This window comes from Nyctibius grandis, chromosome 4, assembly GCF_013368605.1.
Source record: "Nyctibius grandis isolate bNycGra1 chromosome 4, bNycGra1.pri, whole genome shotgun sequence".
Classification (NCBI taxonomy): Eukaryota; Metazoa; Chordata; class Aves; order Nyctibiiformes; family Nyctibiidae; genus Nyctibius; species Nyctibius grandis.
In genome coordinates, this window is record NC_090661.1 from 8765048 (window position 1) to 8782925 (window position 17878).

At 42.2% G+C, this 17878-nt stretch overlaps 1 protein-coding gene across 1 annotated transcript; it reads left to right on the top strand.

Moving 5' to 3' along the window:
• The first annotated feature begins 390 nt into the window (after positions 1 to 390).
• DEPDC7 (DEP domain containing 7) lies at positions 391 to 9352 on the top strand. Its single transcript, XM_068399424.1, has 9 exons — positions 391 to 464; positions 2770 to 3157; positions 5134 to 5264; positions 6165 to 6354; positions 7101 to 7315; positions 8277 to 8419; positions 8618 to 8743; positions 8841 to 8919; positions 9103 to 9352. The coding sequence occupies exons 1-9, from the start codon at positions 392 to 394 to the stop codon at positions 9315 to 9317; spliced, it is 1560 nt and encodes a 519-aa protein (XP_068255525.1). The 5' UTR covers position 391; the 3' UTR covers positions 9318 to 9352.
• The last annotated feature ends 8526 nt before the right edge of the window (positions 9353 to 17878 follow it).

Sequence of the window (17878 nt, forward strand, 5' to 3'; positions counted from 1 at the left end):
ATCCGTTCGGCCACGGGTCGGGCTACGTACGCCCGGTTGGTGGATGGGCCCGGGCGCACCTCCGGGGGGGGTGGCTAGACGGGCTTTCGCCGCTCTTTGTGCCGCCGCGGGCCCGCGGAGGAGGGGACGGGCGGCGCGGCGGACTGTCACGGCGCGGCGGCACGTCACGTCACCCCGCGGCCCCCGCGCCGCCGCCGGCTCCTCCGAGGCGCTCCCGCCTCGCGGCAGGCACGCGGGCACCCGTTCAAGGGCGGCCGCCGAGCGCGCCCCGCCCCCGGGCGCGGGGGCGACCAATGGGGGTGGGCGCGGGCGCGGCGGCCCCGCCCCTTGGCGGGCTACCTCTCCCCGCGGGCGGCGCGCGGCGCGGCAGTGCGCGGAGGCGCCGTCCGTCATGGCCACGGTGCGGGAGAAGGCGGCGGCTTTGAGCCTCAGCGCTGTCTGCAGCCCCGCCGCCAGGCCGCCGGGTACGGGGCAGGGAGCGGGACGGCGGCTGAGCGGGGCTGGGGGGGGGAGCGGGCAGCCCGGGCTTGGTGGGGACGGCTGGTGAGGTGAGGTGAGGTGGGTCCGCCCGCCCCGCTGCGGGCTCGGGGGGTCGGAGCCGTCCCTCTCCCCGCCTGGCCCCTGCCCACCGGGAGCTCCGTGCCGGCGCCTTTCCCCGCTCGACAGAGGTTCAAAAGTTGGCCGCTTTCCGCCGCCGGTGGAGGGAGGTGTTTCCGCCGGGGAGGCCCCGTCCGGGCTTCGCGCCTGCCCCACCGCCGCCGCGCTGGTGCAGCTTCGCTGACGCGCGGCAGCCCCGCGGCCCGGGCAGGGGACCCGCGGGCTGGGGCGGCGGCGCGATCGCGGTGCCTGTCGAGTGCCCGCGGGGCTGTGGGCGGCCGAGGGTAACAGGGAGGCTCGAGCGGCTGTTTCTGCCCTGAAAGCGAGTTAAAAAGCAGGTGTCTGGTTAATGCAGCGTAAAGGGCTGAAGGTCCCTTGGTGGGAACAATTTCTGCTTTTTTTCCCCACCTCGAGCACCGTAACTCTGTAAAACCGTGTGGCCTTAATGCCACACTTAGCACCACTTCCCATGTGTGGAAGAAAGAGGTGATAAGGCAGTGGTTAAGAGTAGAATTATTGCAGGTAGTATACGTCGATACTTATTTTAGCAACAGAAACCGGCGTTGGTGTATGTTTGGTGGTGTTGGGTTTGGGGTTTTTTCTGAAGACAATTCTGTGTTCTGTTTTGTTTCTTCCACCTACCTGAAGGTGTCATCAGGTGGTGTATCAGCAAGAGCGTGCTTTGTCTGTCTTGGCACTTTTAAAGCTTTGGAAACTGGAGGTTCTGGAAAGTTTCTACCTAGTCTGGTTCAGTGTCTTGTATTAAAAAGCTTTTTTTTCCTGATATAAAATATTTTCAGAAAGCAGGTGTCTATTTGGTAATGGCTCTGAAGATAATTGTTGCTGTCCTTTATAACACTGTTGGTGTGTTCAAACGCTATTGTGTTCCCTGCTATTTTTCTCTTTTTTTTTCTTTTTTTTTTTTTTTTTCCCTTCAATCTTTACTGTCCCCCTGACTTCCTCCCTGCAACTTGCTGGGCTTTCTGGTAGATGGAGATCAGCTGGAAATTCTGGTGCCTAAAATTGGAATACAATTCTCTAACGCCACTTCAGACCAAACAGAAAAAATACCTCCTGCGTCTATGTGGAAAATGTTCATGGTAATATGTTCCAGAATGAGTTGCATGTTGTTTTTTTAAACACTGCATCACACTGTTAATTCATTTGGTTTGAGGTCTGTCATGACCCCAGATGGCTTTCTGTAGGATTGCTGCCAACTCCTCATTCCATGTTTTGTCCTTCAGCATTTGATTTCTCTCCTCTTCCTCTGCTTTGTCTTAATAAATTATTCATCTGATTTACTGAGAAACATGTATTCTAATTCTGTCCTCTCTGGTGGCTGCAACTCTTCATACTGAGGTGCCACCTGCAAACTTTATAAGTATATTCTCTATTTTTAAATCCTTGTGGAAGCTGAGTCTAGCCTCTGGTCAAACTGTTAGTTGCTAGCAGGCTGTTCTTAATCAGGTTGGTAAATGAGTAATAGTTCAGTGGTTTTATTGGGGGAGGGAAGACTGATTGGCTCAAGGAAGTGGCATTGAGTACACAGAGCTTAAATCTCAGTTGGAGCTGTGGAGGTAGCAGGCTGTTCTGTGGTATAAATGTAGAGTGAGTGGTGTCCCAAGAGAACCCTTGATCTTCTTAGTGATATGCTAAGCACTGATACTAGGTAGCTTGTGTGTATGCACAGTCCTGTAGGAAACAAGGTTCTGATGTGTCTCTTCATCCCTGCTTCCCTCTTCCCTGCCCAGCTGTACAGTTTTGTCAGTGTTATAGAGGAACTGGGGAGTGACAAGTACCTGTAGCTAGCTTTTGGTTGTGGCAGCATGTGTGCTTAGGAGTAAGTTCTGCAAGTGTAACCATTAGGTGATGAAGGAGCGTGCAAAAGGATAGTGCCACAAAGGGACAGGCTGAAAAAGTAGAAACTCCTGGTTGCAAAGCTTCAGGCTAATGTAGTGAGAACAACCACCAGCATCAGAGTCATTGGTACAATGCAGGCAGGCTTGCTAAGAAAGTAACAAAATGTTAATACATGAGCAACCCAAGCCAAACTGGAAGTCTCAAAGATTTTTTTAAATCCTTACAAGTTTCATGAAAGCTGGTGGCTGGAAAGGGGACAGTTCTTTTCTAATTGCAGCATGAATTCAATCTTTATGCTTTCTCTATTCTTAGGCTTTAGCTTGGCACAGAAACCATTTGGAGCAACATATGTCTGGAGCAGCATTATCAATGCACTTCAAACTCAAGTGGAAGTGAAAAAGCGTCGCCAGAACCTGAAGTGCTATCATGACTGTTTTATTGGTTCGGATGCGGTGGATGTTGTCTTTGCCCATCTTCTACAGAACAAGTATTTTGGGGATGTTGATATTTCCCGTGCTAAAATAGTGCGTGTGTGTCAAGCGCTGATGGATTACAAAGTATTTGAGGCTGTTTCAACTAGGGTCTTTGGAAAAGACAAACGGTCTGTGTTTGAAGACAGTAGCAGTAGCCTCTACAGATTCACACATGCCTCAAACCAAACAGAATTTGATAAAGATTACCAGCAGTGTACACCACAAAGGTTAGTACATAATGGAACGTGAAGATAAGAAATTTTTTACAACAGGGAAATGTTACGTATTCTAGGGGAGAGAAGGGAAAACTTGTACAATTACAGGACCCGTGAGGAAAAAAGTAGATACTATACAGATGTTTGTGGGTTGAAGATAGGTAGGAAACAGCAATTTGAAGTGAGTAAATCATTCAGCCTGCATAGTTACTTGTTTTCTGTGTCTGTTATCACATCGCCTTGTGGGGAGGAGGGGAGGAGGGTAGAAAGTGCAGTACAGATACTGATCTGTTGGGCTCTCAACCAGTATAACCAACTGGAATTCAGGTGCATCAAACAGGCTAATGCAATGGAATAGTCTTTAGTCACTGCACTCCCAGCTCTTGCATAAGCCAGTAATCCATCCAGTTTTTAAGGAAAAAAAAAAAAAATAGGTAAAAAATTGTTTTCATCTGTCATCATCTTAGCTTCACTACACTTTATATTTAGCTTTTTGAAATGTTTTCAGCTGTTTCTTTGTGCATGTGTGATTTGTTCCTAGGCTGGGTAGCAGGCTGTTGTGCTGTTAGGCTAGTGCATGCCATTGTAGAACCAAAGGGAAGTACAATGGTGAGGTTTTGTTCCCCTCTCTCTTTAGGAGAGGGCAAAGAAAACCCTGGTATTAACTAGACCATCACAAAATGGAACATACTGCTGTGTAGATGACGTTTTGCCAAACAACTTCCCTGAAACAGTTTTTGTCAAGTGTTCAGCTCTGAACATATTCTTACAAGAAACTACATTCATGTAGTTATTGCACTAGTTCTAGCAATGCACACTTTTGAAAATTGCGAATAGTGTTGACCTAAAAAGAAAATACCTTATATGATTGATGCGTTCATGAGTAACAAATGTGAACTTAAGTGCATCAACCCAACCGATCAGAAAATTCTAGAAGCAGAGATTAAAATGGATGGTTCCTTGGTCCTGCTTCTCCCCCCTCACCCCCTGACTAGCTCTTGTTCTGTGCTAAGGCAAACTGTTCCAAGTCTTTATTTGGAAGGGGGAAGATTCATGAGAAATAAAACACATTTTAATCAAATGTGATATTTAAAAATATGTTAATCATAAGGGCTGTTAAAGCAAGACTTAGAATATATCAGACAAACAGTCACGAAACGAGGCTATTCATGTTCTATTAGTGTAGAATGAAGGTGTTTTTCTTCTGGGCAGGGCTCAGATCCATTGGATTGCATTTCTTCATTTAGTGAAAGGAACAGATCTATTGATACATACAGCTTGTCACATACATAGCAAAGATAGTGGACATAAAAAGAATTTTGCAGTGCTCTAAAACGAAGAAGCTATAGAAATTGAAATTGAACAAATGCGCTAGGAGAAATAGTAATTTTGTGGCTGGAGTTGTGCTATCTACTCGATAGCATATGAAAGCAGTTATGAGAAGAACCAGCTAACACATAGAAATGGGTGACAGGTTTCTGAAGCCTTCCACTAGTTGATGGCATGAACAACCCGCATCATTTTAGGAGTGGTGTTGCTACAGAGCAACCACCTTCTAGGTTTTTCAAGAACAGCTCTTAATTTTTGTCCTCACTTTGCCATTAGGAATAATGTCTTAAAACTCTGGAGGTTTTGAGGGGGGGAATTTTGTTTGGGTTTTCTGAAAATAATTTCCCCTCCCTAACCATTTTCTCTGTGGTAATTGAGGTGGCTTGCTGATGCTGGCTGTGACAAGTTCCAAGAGAGGAACTATGCGCTTGCATGCAACTGTTGCACGAAAATAATTCTTTAAACTATCATACATCCTCCTGTGGGACTTGGACAGAGGAAGTGTCAGGGGGGAGGAGGGGAGAAGATTGTGTAAATATTTATCTAGAGAAAACATTTTTTCATCTCAGACAGTTATCCATACCTATATGTTACAGTATATGTTTGGTTATCCATATATATGGATATAAATATATATATACAAACTTTTTTAATCTCAGACATGAGAAGAGCGTGTTGTTTCACTCTACTCCTGTCAAACCAGAAAACTTGGAAGATCTCTGGGAAAACCTGAGTTTAAAGCCTGCAAATACCCCTCAAGTAAACATCTCGGATAGTTTGTCCCGTCGAGGTAAGACAAATAATGTTGCAGTCACGTGTTTGTGGGAGAAGGAAGACAATAACTGTAGGACTGGAAAGGTTTATGCCTGTCAGATTGGAGAGGGAGTCAAACTGGATCTTATAGTATTTTGTTTTGAACACCATGTCATAACAAAGGCAAGTTATATTTGTTGCAGGCTTGCTTTTTACCTTATTTCATCAGACAGGGCCCATTATCTCTTGTTGAAATAAATCAGTGTTGAATTTTGTGGAGAAGAATATGCAATTGTACAGAGCTTGATTTGAGTTAGGAATGTTCTTTGTGATACTCAATTACCTACACTGCTTCTATGCTTAACTTAATCATGACCAATAGTCTACTGTTAGCTAAAACTCCTCCCTAGCTTTTTAACTGTATCTACAGGGACTGGCACTCCTTTGGTGTTGTGTGAAACTGTTCTTGACAATTCATGTCTTCTCTCTCAGACTAAACTATGATCTAACGTGTTTTTTTCCTTTGGTTAAAAATGCTAATGCAGCCTAGAAACTCCCAAAACTCGAGCCAGATCATAATTGTGGACGCTGTGATAAGGATAGTGTCACTGTTACAATTTTTTTTTAATCCCTTATCTAGAACAAAGGTTGCTTGCAAATTAGAGCACAAAGAATGTAAGGCACTTCAGACTTATCCAAAAAGCAGTTCTCTGACACTTGTGGTTAACTAAACAAACGGCTAATTCTTTCCTTTTGCGGTGATAAAATGCACTTAAAGCTGATAAGGGCCACAGTCTCTGCTACTGTAAATCTTTATTTTGGTAAAATTAATCTGTTAGATTAGGACTGATGGGAGGACGGGGAGTTGTCTTTTTCAAAATCTCTCTTTCTGCACATGCTGAATCTCCGTGTGCTTTGTGTATTCCACCCTTCCTAGTTATTAATGAAGTATGGCAAGAACAAACAATTGCTCGTCTGCTGCAGCTTGTAGACCTTCCGCTCCTTGAGTCTTTACTTGAGCACCAAGAGATCAGACCTCAGCTTCCACAACCAAGGAAGGGAACTGGATATGTCATCACAAGTAACTACCTAGACAGAGAGATTCTCAAGGCTTTCAGTGACTCTCAGTAAGTATTCACCGCTCGCCTCTGCAACTTTGAAAAACTTTCTGCTTTCAGTACTTCAGAAAGGATGTGAGTAGGCACTGTTCTCTGTTAGACTTGACTGGATTAATTGGTAAATAGCAGTTGCTGAGCTGTAACCCAGAAGTAGCTGAGACAATTTCTGCTGAACACTGGAAGGGTTTTTGAATGCAATGATAGTATTTGATTGATAGTATTCAGAGGGGAAATTGCTGCATTGAGAGAAGAATAGAGCATTTTGCTACCTTGAAATTTTTTCCTTAAACAATTACCTGTGAGGGAATAGTTTAGTTTCTGCTACTATATTAAAAAAGCCGAGAATGCTGAGCCTGAAACTGTATATAAATACAGTTCAAAACATAGTCTGAAAAACTTTTACCAATCTGAATCAGATCATGGTTCATGTTTCTGTTTATCTAGCAATAATTATGTCCTTGTCTAACAGTAGGGGACATCACTAACTTTAGGTTTAACTGCTTGTGACTGTATACCTGTGTGGATTACTAATTCTTCATCTTCATTAAATACATAACAAAGACGTATATGGCTATGATCTATCCGAGTGAGTCAGGAAAAGTGTCTTTTTTGTGTGTGTGTCAATTTCTAAGGTATTTAAGTACCTACACATTAAGTGAGAAACCAGTCTACTTCCTTTCTGTGAAAAACAATGCAGCCAACTCTGAAAGACATCAGTAAGTAATGCCACAAATTTAAACCACTGTGTCTTCTAGAACAGACGAATGGCTCTCAGCAGCAATAGATTGCTTGGAATATCTTCCTGATCATATGGTGGTAGATATTAGCAGGAACTTGCCTGATCAACTGGATAAAGCAGACACATGGAAACTACTGCTGTTTGAAAATATTGGTAGATACTATGGCCAAAAAAAGGAGCCGCTGTTAAGCCATGCATCTGAAATTCATTCAGGAATTGCAGAACTATTAGGTAAGTAAAATAAAGCTGTGTTCCTAAGCTTATGTGAGATATGTACTGACAAGCTGAGTATTTACTACAGCAGCCAAGCTTAAAGGTTGACTTCTGCAAGTTTGGGGTTTTTTTTCATTTCTGGTCATGAAGATTGTGCTTTGGAATTTTGGTCCTGACTATAGGCAGTTCTGTAGTTTGTGTTCAGGTCTGTGTAGAATAGCTATGAAACCGGAGTGCTATAATTTGTTAGTAGTAGGTATCCATGGAAATTAAATATCTATGGGAAACTAAATATAAATATGGCCTAATATTAAATATTTAGGCCATAACATCTAAAGTGAAAGCTGTGTGGATGCTTTGTATTCCATTCACAACTCTCCCTTCTTGTCCATAGAAATGTGCATTTCTTAAATTTTATGTTTAGGCAGCATTTTAGAAAGCTTTTGATGTTTTAGTCATCAACATCTCATCCTTGTTCTTATTTTTTCATCCTTTTCTACCTTGAATATTCTTCTTTTTCCATGTTGGTAGGAATATTTTGCATTTATATCCTATTTCTCTTCCCTACATGATAAATGCAATTTATTGAAATTAATTCATCAAGCTAACCCATTTATCTAGGACATAATCCTCATTTCTTGGGAGATCTCTATTTCTACAACAAGAGAACATTCATTTTCTTAACAGAACCATTTTCCTTTTTTAGTATTTCACATTCCATTCAAGATGGCTGAACTGTAATTGAACTTAATTGAAAGGGAGTTTTCTTAAATATCAGGCTAAAAGCCTGGGTGTGGGCTGTTCTCTGATTGTATGCAAACAGCTCTCATCAGCCTGTGAGAAATTTTTGTGAGAATGAATTGCTTTGTTTGATCAGTCCTGTTTAGAGAGATGAACGTCTCTTCAGTGGCTAATTTAGGTGTTTTATTGTAACATGTCTTTAAATAAATAAGCAATAGATACCTTTATCTCTCCCCAGTGAACGGGAAGATGGAGCAATCTTTAGAAGCTGTTCAACTCTATTTGAAACTTCTAGACAGCCAAGTCAGGGAGGAGTTCAGAAGACTACTGTACTTCATGGCTGTTGCAGCACATAATTCTGAGCTCAAACTACAAAAGGAGGTAAATGTGCATACTTAACTGTTATCTATTCACACTTACTGAAATCCAGAGGTCCCAGATACTGCTCAGAAAACACATTTGTGGCTTAAATATGTGACTACTGGAAAACCAATAACTCTAGAAGAACAAAGGCGATGCCCTTCTTAAAGGGGGAGACTAATTCTCCTCTTCTAGTCATTATTTCATGTTATTCTTTAGAGTGACAACAGGATGGTTGTGAAAAGAACATTCTCTAAAGCTATTATCAACAATAAAACCTTATCCAGAGGGAAAACTGACCTCCTGATCTTGTTCCTTATGGATCACCAAAAAGATGTGTTGAAGGTAAGTGCTAGGAAATGACCAGGTTTTTGTTATTTTGTATGCTTATGCAGAATTGCCTTTTTCTAAACGGCTGTTTGACTGTCTCCTTCTCTTCAAGATCCCAGGGACACTGCATAAAATGGTCAGCAATAAACTGTTGGCTTTGCAGAAAGGCCAAGATCCTAGTAACATAACAGGTAACAGTTTGAACTGAACATTTTATTCTTGTCGTGCACCCAGATAAGAAATAGAAGAGACTTAGTGTAAAAAGACTTGCTGTAGCAGTGACTAATTTGACTCTGAAGGAGGATGGGTTTGTAGAATCTTGAGGGTGGTTGACTGTGGTGTTAACTATCTGAATGTCTCATGTTTCCTTTTAGGCTATACCTTTTGCCAAAAACTTGATGAAAGAGAGTATCGCTCCAATACAGAGAAGACCACAAAAGATGAGCTATTATCTCTATTGAAAGCTATTGATGAAGATTCAAAGCTCTCTGACAAAGAGAGAAAGAGGCTGCTAGGTCAGTTTCATAGTAGTAACCCAAGTATTTTTATGCAGTATTTTGGAGATAGAGTTACTAATATGTGTGTGTGACTTTAAATATAATTACTTTCTATACTCCAGCATTGAAAACACTAATATATTTGTAAATCTTTTGTATTCATGTGTCTAATAAAATTATTTTGTGGAAATGGATGGAATTTTATACAATTATTACCAAAGCCAAGAGTACCCAAATTTAGCCTGTACTTATAGTTTAGCTTTGCTCATTCTTAGTTGCTGTAGGGCCAAAATAATCCTTCCCTTTCCTCACCTAGAGCCAAGTCTATTGACTCCCTTTATTCAAGTACATAAGTGACTGCGATGGGAAACTCCTCTCTGCTGCCTTTTGCCCCAGCATTGAATTTTATGCCGAACAGTTTTTTCTAATTGGCCTTGTGTCGTGTGACTCAGTCACGTAGCATTGATCTTGGACTTTGCTGTGTGATGGATGGAGCGGAATAACATCTTCTGCTTGATGTTCCACAGCTTTTCTTCAGGCTTGCCCACTAACTGTACTGTGTGTATATATGACAAATTATTATGTGTTTTAAGCTAAAATAGCACCATATTGAGGAATTGCCAGGGAAGATGGTATTTTCCCGGCTGAATCCTATCCTCTGTACTCTGAGCTCCCATTGACTCTCCTGCGGCGGTAAAGATATTCTGGATTTTTAAGTCAGTCTGGCTTTGGTTGCTGCAGAACATACTCTTTATGGCTAGTTATCTTCATCCCAGCAGTGTTTTTCTCTGTAAGTCTTACTGATGTCACCAGCTGTAATAGAAAAGAGCTGGGACAAATGAAAGGCCTTTGGGTTTTCTTATGGCTGTATATTTTATCTATGTCTTGTCTATGGTGGAAACCCCAAGCTGTGCAACACAGGCAATTGCAAGCAGGAAAATATATAGGATTATCAGAGATCTAACTTTGACTCTTCTGGAGTCAGCAAAACTTCATTACAGTTACTGTTGCAAGAAATCACGAATTTTGTTCCATACGCAGTGTGGATAGAGCTCTGTTCTTTTGTTTGGGGGAAAAAAAAGCTAGTTTAACTGGATCAAAGGTAATCTAATCATGAAAGCAAAGTAGTAATAACTGTTCCAAACCCATGTGGTGAGCTGTTTTTAAAAACACAGTCCTGTTTGAGATACTGCTCTGTAATAGATCACTAAGTAACTCTTCAGTCATGAGTAGTGTCTGTTGCCACTGGTTATCGCTTCTCCAGAGGACTCCCTCTGAAAGCAGGAGGATGACTTGGTGTGCAATAGGACAATGTATTACTGGGGGATGGAAGGTAAACATGTAAGAGGCTTATTCTACTCAGTTAGAAAGGACTTCTAAAAGATAATCAGTTCTTGAAAACTAATAGTATGGGGGGAGGTATAACCCTTTTTAGTAGTTATTTTTTGTAGTTCTTTGCATTTATAATCAAAAACTTTCAATTAAGCCACTTTTTCTGAGAAAGTGTTTTAACCCACAATTTAAAAAGCAGTTTCTTGTTCTTAGAATTCCTGATCATATTTTTCTTAAGTTACTCATGCTATTGCATCAGTTGCCTCTTCAGCAGAAATATATTCCCTTTCTAACTCCTGATTCTCTGTGCTGTCTGGGCTGACCTCACTGTTAAGAGGATGAGATTTCTATCTTGAAAATGAGTTCTTGCCTATGGGCATTGCCTGCTGGAGTATGAGTTCTGAATTACAGATATCGCTGTGCTCTGTGAGTCACTGGGTTGGCTTTGGTGCTGTTACCGAAAATAGTAACCAAGAAAACTCTCCAAACCAAATGATAGTTTAGAAAGCCGACATTGGTTTATTGCAGCACTGGGTGCATGGGGGATCTCTCCTCCTAGCATGCACACCTGAAAACAAAAGCTTGCTCCTTATATACATAATCCCGAGAAAAGCCCACGCATTCAAAAAAAAACCACTTATGCCTAATACGTTATGTAATGCATTACGTAATGTCTTTACACATGCGTACTAACTTGGGGAGGGGGTCTTGGGTGGTCTCTGGGGGTCGCTGGTGGTCGCAATTCCCCTTTAATCGTGCTTGTGCGCAAGCGTGGTCGAGGCCTTCTTGTTTACAAGTACATGTGTTCCCAAGAAGAAGATATTGTTTTGAACTTATCTCTCCTCTGACACAAGAGTTTATGAATCAAGTTATTTTAGACATCACAAAGTTGTTCTTTACAGTTTTGTTTTGTCTTTTGGCCTTATATAATTAGCAGAGACCTTTGTTTTTCTAAGACTAAGTGTAAACAGCATGAATCATTATTTACTAGAACCTTGTTATCAATCCCATAAACAAACTCTATCTACAAAATGTAGTTTGCTTCAGAACCTATTGTTATTATTCTAGCTAAAAGGCAAATTATTGACAGGAAAGTTTGTTCTGTGTAAAGGTAACACAGAGCAAGCCTTTAGAGCCTACTCTGAGGCCTACTCTTGCTAAACCGTTGCTAACTCTGAGGCCTACTCTTGCTAAACTGTTGCTAAATTGAACCGCCTGGTATCAATTGCCCCCTTTGGAAGTAGTTAGATTTATTATCTCACTACTTCCATATATTTTTCTCAATGATTCTCTTAACACAACCTACGCAGATCCCTATAATAACTATAATAACAACTACATAAACTATTCCCTCTAATAATGCGGCTAACCATCGTTTTAGAGACAATCCACCTAATTCTTGCAGGATTTTGTTGAGCCAACTGTTTTCTGATGCATCCCTGATTGCCCTGCTGTCTTCTGCTACTCTCTTCATTTTATCCAATTGCTCTTGCAGGTTATCAGTGATGTTTGGGATGTGGATGCAGCAGTGCTCTTTGTCTTAACTTAAGATAGCCACACACTCCTTGTTCTTTGACTAATAGCAAGTCTAAGGCCAGTCTATTTTGCAGAGTCATTTTAGTATTGGTTTGGATCTGTTTGTTAACAATTTGGAATCCCTTTTGAGTGGCTCTTGATAAAGATTCTACTTGCCATGTTAGATTTTCTATTAGCATCTGATTTTCTAAAGCCATCAGTCCTTGTAAAAGGAAACTTTGAAATCCCCATTCAAGTTGTGACCCCAGGGGATAGGCTGACTGGCTAAATGAGGAATTGGGATTCATGCTGTTACACTAGTAAGATTGTTCATTCTACCAAACCCTTGTATCAGAGTTAGAATTAAGTTCTCATTTATGTCTGTATTGGCCTCTCCATCTGTATCAATTTCTGCATTTCCGAACATCACTGCAAGGGAGAGAACCCAGAACCTTGTGATCCCCGAGTTAATCTTAAACATAAAGGTCCTTGTTTTACAGTCCATTCTGATTCTGGTGATGAAGCTGGTTTGATCCTGCTGTGATGTATCCACAGAGTGACTCCTTCGAGCTTGATAGCTGTGTAGGTGGTGAGCAAAATCTGGAAAGGTCCTTTCCACTTCTCTTTTAGCAGTTCATCTGACCATGTCCTCAGGTACACCCAGTCTCCAGGTTGGTATTGATGCACAGGCACATCCAGGGGTAACAGTGTGCACACAGTGAGTTACCTGTGAAGAGAGGACAAAACCTTTCCTAGAGAGATAACATATTCTTTCAGGTAATGTTTCCCCATGATCTCAGGATCAGCTCCTGTTTCTGTCACCTGATAGGGTTTACCATAAATGATTTCAAAAGGATTAACCTTTTCTTTAGTTTTAGGATTCATAGCAAAGCTAAGGGTAAAGCACCTGGCCATTTTATCTGAGCCTCTTGGCAAAATTTTACTCATCTGTTTATTTAAGTTTCGATTCTTTTTTTTTTTTTTTTTTTTCTTCTTTTGCACTTGACCGAGGTCTCCGTGGGGTATGGAGGTCCCATTTTACCCCTAACACTTTAGCCAAACTTTGAACAGCTTCCAATACAAAGTGTGGGCCCCTATCTGAAGATAGTCCCATAGGTACCCCAAATCTTGGTATTATTTCTTTAAGTAATATTTTTGTTACTTCTCTTACCTTGTTGGTGCGACAGGGGAAAGCTTCCAGCCAGCCTGTGAAAGTATCTATCATTACTAAAAGATAACAATACCCATTTTGCTGCAGTAATTCAAAAAAGTCTATTTGCCAGTAGTCTCCTGGATTGTTTCTTCTCTTTGTTGCTCCTGATAAAGGTCTCTGCTGGAGTATGTTTGTTCCATCGCCTGCAAACAGTCATGTGTTAATTTTTCCTACCAGGATCTGTAGTTAGAAAGGTTGCTGGATTCAGGACGCTGGTTACTTTCAGCTCCACATCATCTTGTTCCAGAAGGATGGCTTGATATTTCAGCATCTGTCTCGGTGACAGCCAGTGTCCTCCTTTTTGTTCTAGAACAGTTGTAACTCAGTCGCTGCTGCCGCTGCTACTGACCGCAGCAGTCTTTCATGTACAAATAGTTCAAATGGTTTTTCTAAGTTCGGGAGGCCCAGAGCTGGAGCACTCATTAAAGTCTGTTTTAGTTTTGCAAATGCACCTCTGAGTGCAAACAAGGAGGTTTCCTTTCCCTTGTACAGCTTCATATAAGGGTTTGGCAATGAGTCCAAAATTCATTATCCACAGGCAATACCATCTGGCCATCCTGAGAAATTCTGTAAGCTCTTGTTTCATTTGCTTTCATCTTACTGGTACAGCATCTGGTTTTGACTGTATGGTTACCGGTCCTGCCGCTCGGGATCGTCTTGGTGTTCCTGAAGCCCATACGAGAGGTGTCACAGCATCTTCTGGTATCTCCTGTAGTTCGGCTTCCTACTGTAATATAAAAACTTGGGCATCCAAAGCTTTATTTTCAGGGATATGGTTTTGGATTTTTTTCTTTTGTAAAAGTAATTTGTGCATTCAATTTACTTAGCATATCTTGTCCTAACAGCGGCATGGGGCAATCTGGTATGTAGAGAAATTGGTGGGTTAACACCCTTTTCCCAATTCCAAATTTTAAAGGCTGGAAAAATGACCGATCTTCTTTCTGCCCTGTGGCACCAATAATTGGCATGCTTTGATCACTCAAATTACCCTTGCATGTATTTAATACTGAATAGATAGTTCCCATGTCTACTAAAAATTTTACTTTCTCATTTTCCAACCTTACTATAACCGGGGGTTCTGTTGGGGAGGGTTTCAGTTCTTCCCCCGGTCCTCCTCAGTCTGAATCTAAAGCCATCGTGTTAGCAGCTTTCCTTGGCATTTCCCCAAGCCCTCCCCGACCTGATTGCGGGCACTCCCTTTTCCAGTGTCCTTTCTGCTTGCAGAAAGCACACTGATTTTTTTTTCTAATTGTTTTGCAGCACCTGGTACTTCATGGGAAGATTTTTCTTCCCTTTGCCTCCCCCCCATAATTCCATTCTCTAACCCTATTATTTTCCTGGGCTATAGCTGCTGCCAGTTGCTGGTTGTTTTTAAACACCTCTTTTTTTTTTTTTTTTTCTTTTCTTTCTCTACCTTTTCTCTGTTGTTATACACTTTCCAGGCATTCTCTAACATTTTGTCTAGCTAGTGGGCATCTGCCCCCTCTATCTTCTGCAGTTTCCGTTTCATGTGTGCACTAGATTGTCCCGTAAAATTGTGTATTAACGAGACAGCATCTACATCATTTTCTGGATTCAAATCAGTGTATTTTCTTGCAGCCTCTGTTAGTCTTTCAAGGAAAAAGGAGGGATCCTCATTCTTTCCCTGAATGACCTGATACAATTTAGACCAATTCTTTGACTTTGGAAGAGCATTCCGAACACCATGCAAAATCAAACGTTGGTATTCGGTCAATAACAACCTCTGAGCAGGAACGTTAGGGTCCCAATCAGGATTACTGGGAGGAAAATGTTCATCTAACAGTCCTGCTTGTGCAGCTTGAACATGCACTCGTTCAGCCTCCTCTCTGGCCTTGGCCAGAATGAGTCGTTTTTCCTCGAAAATCACTAAGTTATTCAAGATAATTTGCAAATCTTTCCAATCGGTATCATGATTTTCAATTACAGTTTGCTACCCATTCAGGGTCCTCCCTATATACTCCTGCCATCTCCCTCCAGGATTTTAAATCCAATACAGAAAACAGCACTTTTACTCAAACTGGCCCCTCCGGTCCTGCTGCTTGTCTGAGAGGGGCTTGTATGTTAGCATTTCTCTGCCTAGTCCTACCCGCTACTGGACTGAAACCTGCTTCACCATCGGTACTATCCGAATCACTCTGTTCATTATTCCTTCTAGGTCCAACTAACATTTGAACATCCTCCTCCTTCTCCTCCTCCTCTCTTTTCTCCTTATACTTGTTGCACTGCCTGCTGATGCTGCATGCTGAACACCACCACTTAGGCACTTTCTTTTTCCCTGCCTCTAACGCCAATACTTCACCTTCGCTTACAATCAAACCACATTCCTTACGCACATCATAATCATCCCGTAATGCAAAGAACAAATTCACATACGGCATCTCATCCCACTTTCCCGCTCGTCTACAGAACAGCATTAATTGCAGTATTGTGTTGTACCTTATACTCCCATTCTTTGGATATTTCTCCTTATCATCTAGGATATACAAAGGCCACTACTGATTACAATATTCTATAAGCTGCCTCTGGGTGAGAGAGTCTCCCCCCCCCCACCTTTTTCCAATGTTTCAATATACATCCTAGAGGTGATTTTTCAGAATCCCCCTTCCACGAAGGGTTTGTTACCCATTGCAAAATAATATCAGAACACAAAAGCAGTGTTAAAACACAGAGACACAAAAGCAACGACTTAACACAAAATAACGAGATGCTGGGGACTCAAACCCCTTGTACCATTTTCAGTGGGACTCTAACCCACCCCTTCAGTGAATGTTTGTTTCCCATTTTACAGTTTCAAAATTAATACGAATACCCGAACAAAGTTATACGAGTACCACAACAAATAAATCTATCACAGTTCAAAGCCGGACTGGCTGTTAAACTGATAGCAAACAGTAAACGGCAAAACGCCGCTCGCCTCCCCCTTTTCTCCTTTCCCTCCCCCAAAAGGGAAGGAATGGAGAACACAGAGAGAAACTTGCAAGCCGAAAGTCAAAAGCAGTTTCGCTAAGCGGCAATGAATATACAAATATATACAAATATAGGTACAAAACCAATATTCAACCCAAAATCCGGACTCCGGGCGTCCCCGTAGTAGCGTACGGATTATCACAATTGTGCACACCAAAACCAATAGCTTAACAATGCGCACTTAATTCAGGTACAACTTATTTGTAAGCAACCAAACAACCAAGTAACTAAATTAAAATACCGGTACCAATACCCACAACCAATGTCGTTAATATCCCAGATAGCTATTAGCTGTCTCGGAAACTCACCCGACCGGGGAATCGGAGGGTTCCCCGAAAATACTCCGGTGCGCACTGGAGTCCTCACGATTCCTCTGGTCTGTGGAGATTACGGAGAGCTGGTCCCATCTGGGGTGCCAAATTCTGTTACCGGAAAATAGTAACCAAGAAAACTCTCCAAACCAAATGATAGTTTAGAAAGCCGACATTGGTTCATTGCAGCACTGGGTGCATGGGGGATCTCTCCTCCTAGCATGCACACCTAAGAACAAAACTTGCTCCTTATATACATAATCCCAAGAAAAGCCCACGCATTCAAAAAAAAAAACTTATGCCTAATACGTTATGTAATGCATTACGTAATGTCTTTACACATGCGTACTAACTTGGGGAGGGGGTCTTGGGTGGTCTCTGGGGGTCGCTGGTGGTCGCAATTCCCCTTTAATCGTGCTTGTGCGCAAGCGTGGTCGAGGCCTTCTTGTTTACAAGTACATGTGTTCCCAAGAAGAAGATATTGTTTTGAACTTATCTCTCCTCTGACACAAGAGTTTATGAATCAAGTTATTTTAGACATCACAAAGTTGTTCTTTACAGTTTTGTTTTGTCTTTTGGCCTTATATAATTAGCAGAGACCTTTGTTTTTCTAAGACTAAGTGTAAACAGCATGAATCATTATTTACTAGAACCTTGTTATCAATCCCATAAACAAACTCTATCTACAAAATGTAGTTTGCTTCAGAACCTATTGTTATTATTCTAGCTAAAAGGCAAATTATTGACAGGAAAGTTTGTTCTGTGTAAAGGTAACACAGAGCAAGCCTTTAGAGCCTACTCTGAGGCCTACTCTTGCTAAACCGTTGCTAACTCTGAGGCCTACTCTTGCTAAACTGTTGCTAAATTGAACTGTCTGGTATCAGTGCCAAGCTTGCTTTCAGGCTGCTAAAAAGCAGTCTGCAGAGAAGAACCAGCCAGGAGAGGTGGTTGGGAGCAGTCACGGGTGGGTATGAGGCAGGGCCAGCGTGGCCTTTCCTCTACTCGGGTGTGATACAGCTCCTCTCCCAGTGCCTGAGATCTAAGTTTGGCAGAAGGGACTGACGGTCACAGTGTGAGCTGCGTAAGGTGTCTGTAAGTGAATGCATCCCAGCAGCACAGCAAGGAAAAGCCATGGCTGCTTCCCCTGTTGCTCTCAGCCTGGAGTAGTGCCTGCCCTTGCTGGGTGGATTTGATCTAAATGAGCACAGACACCTATTTATCGGTGTTAGAGTTGGGGTGGAAGCCACCTGGCCCAGCGGTGAGGGCTGTAGGGAGCTGCTCCTTGCTGAGACAC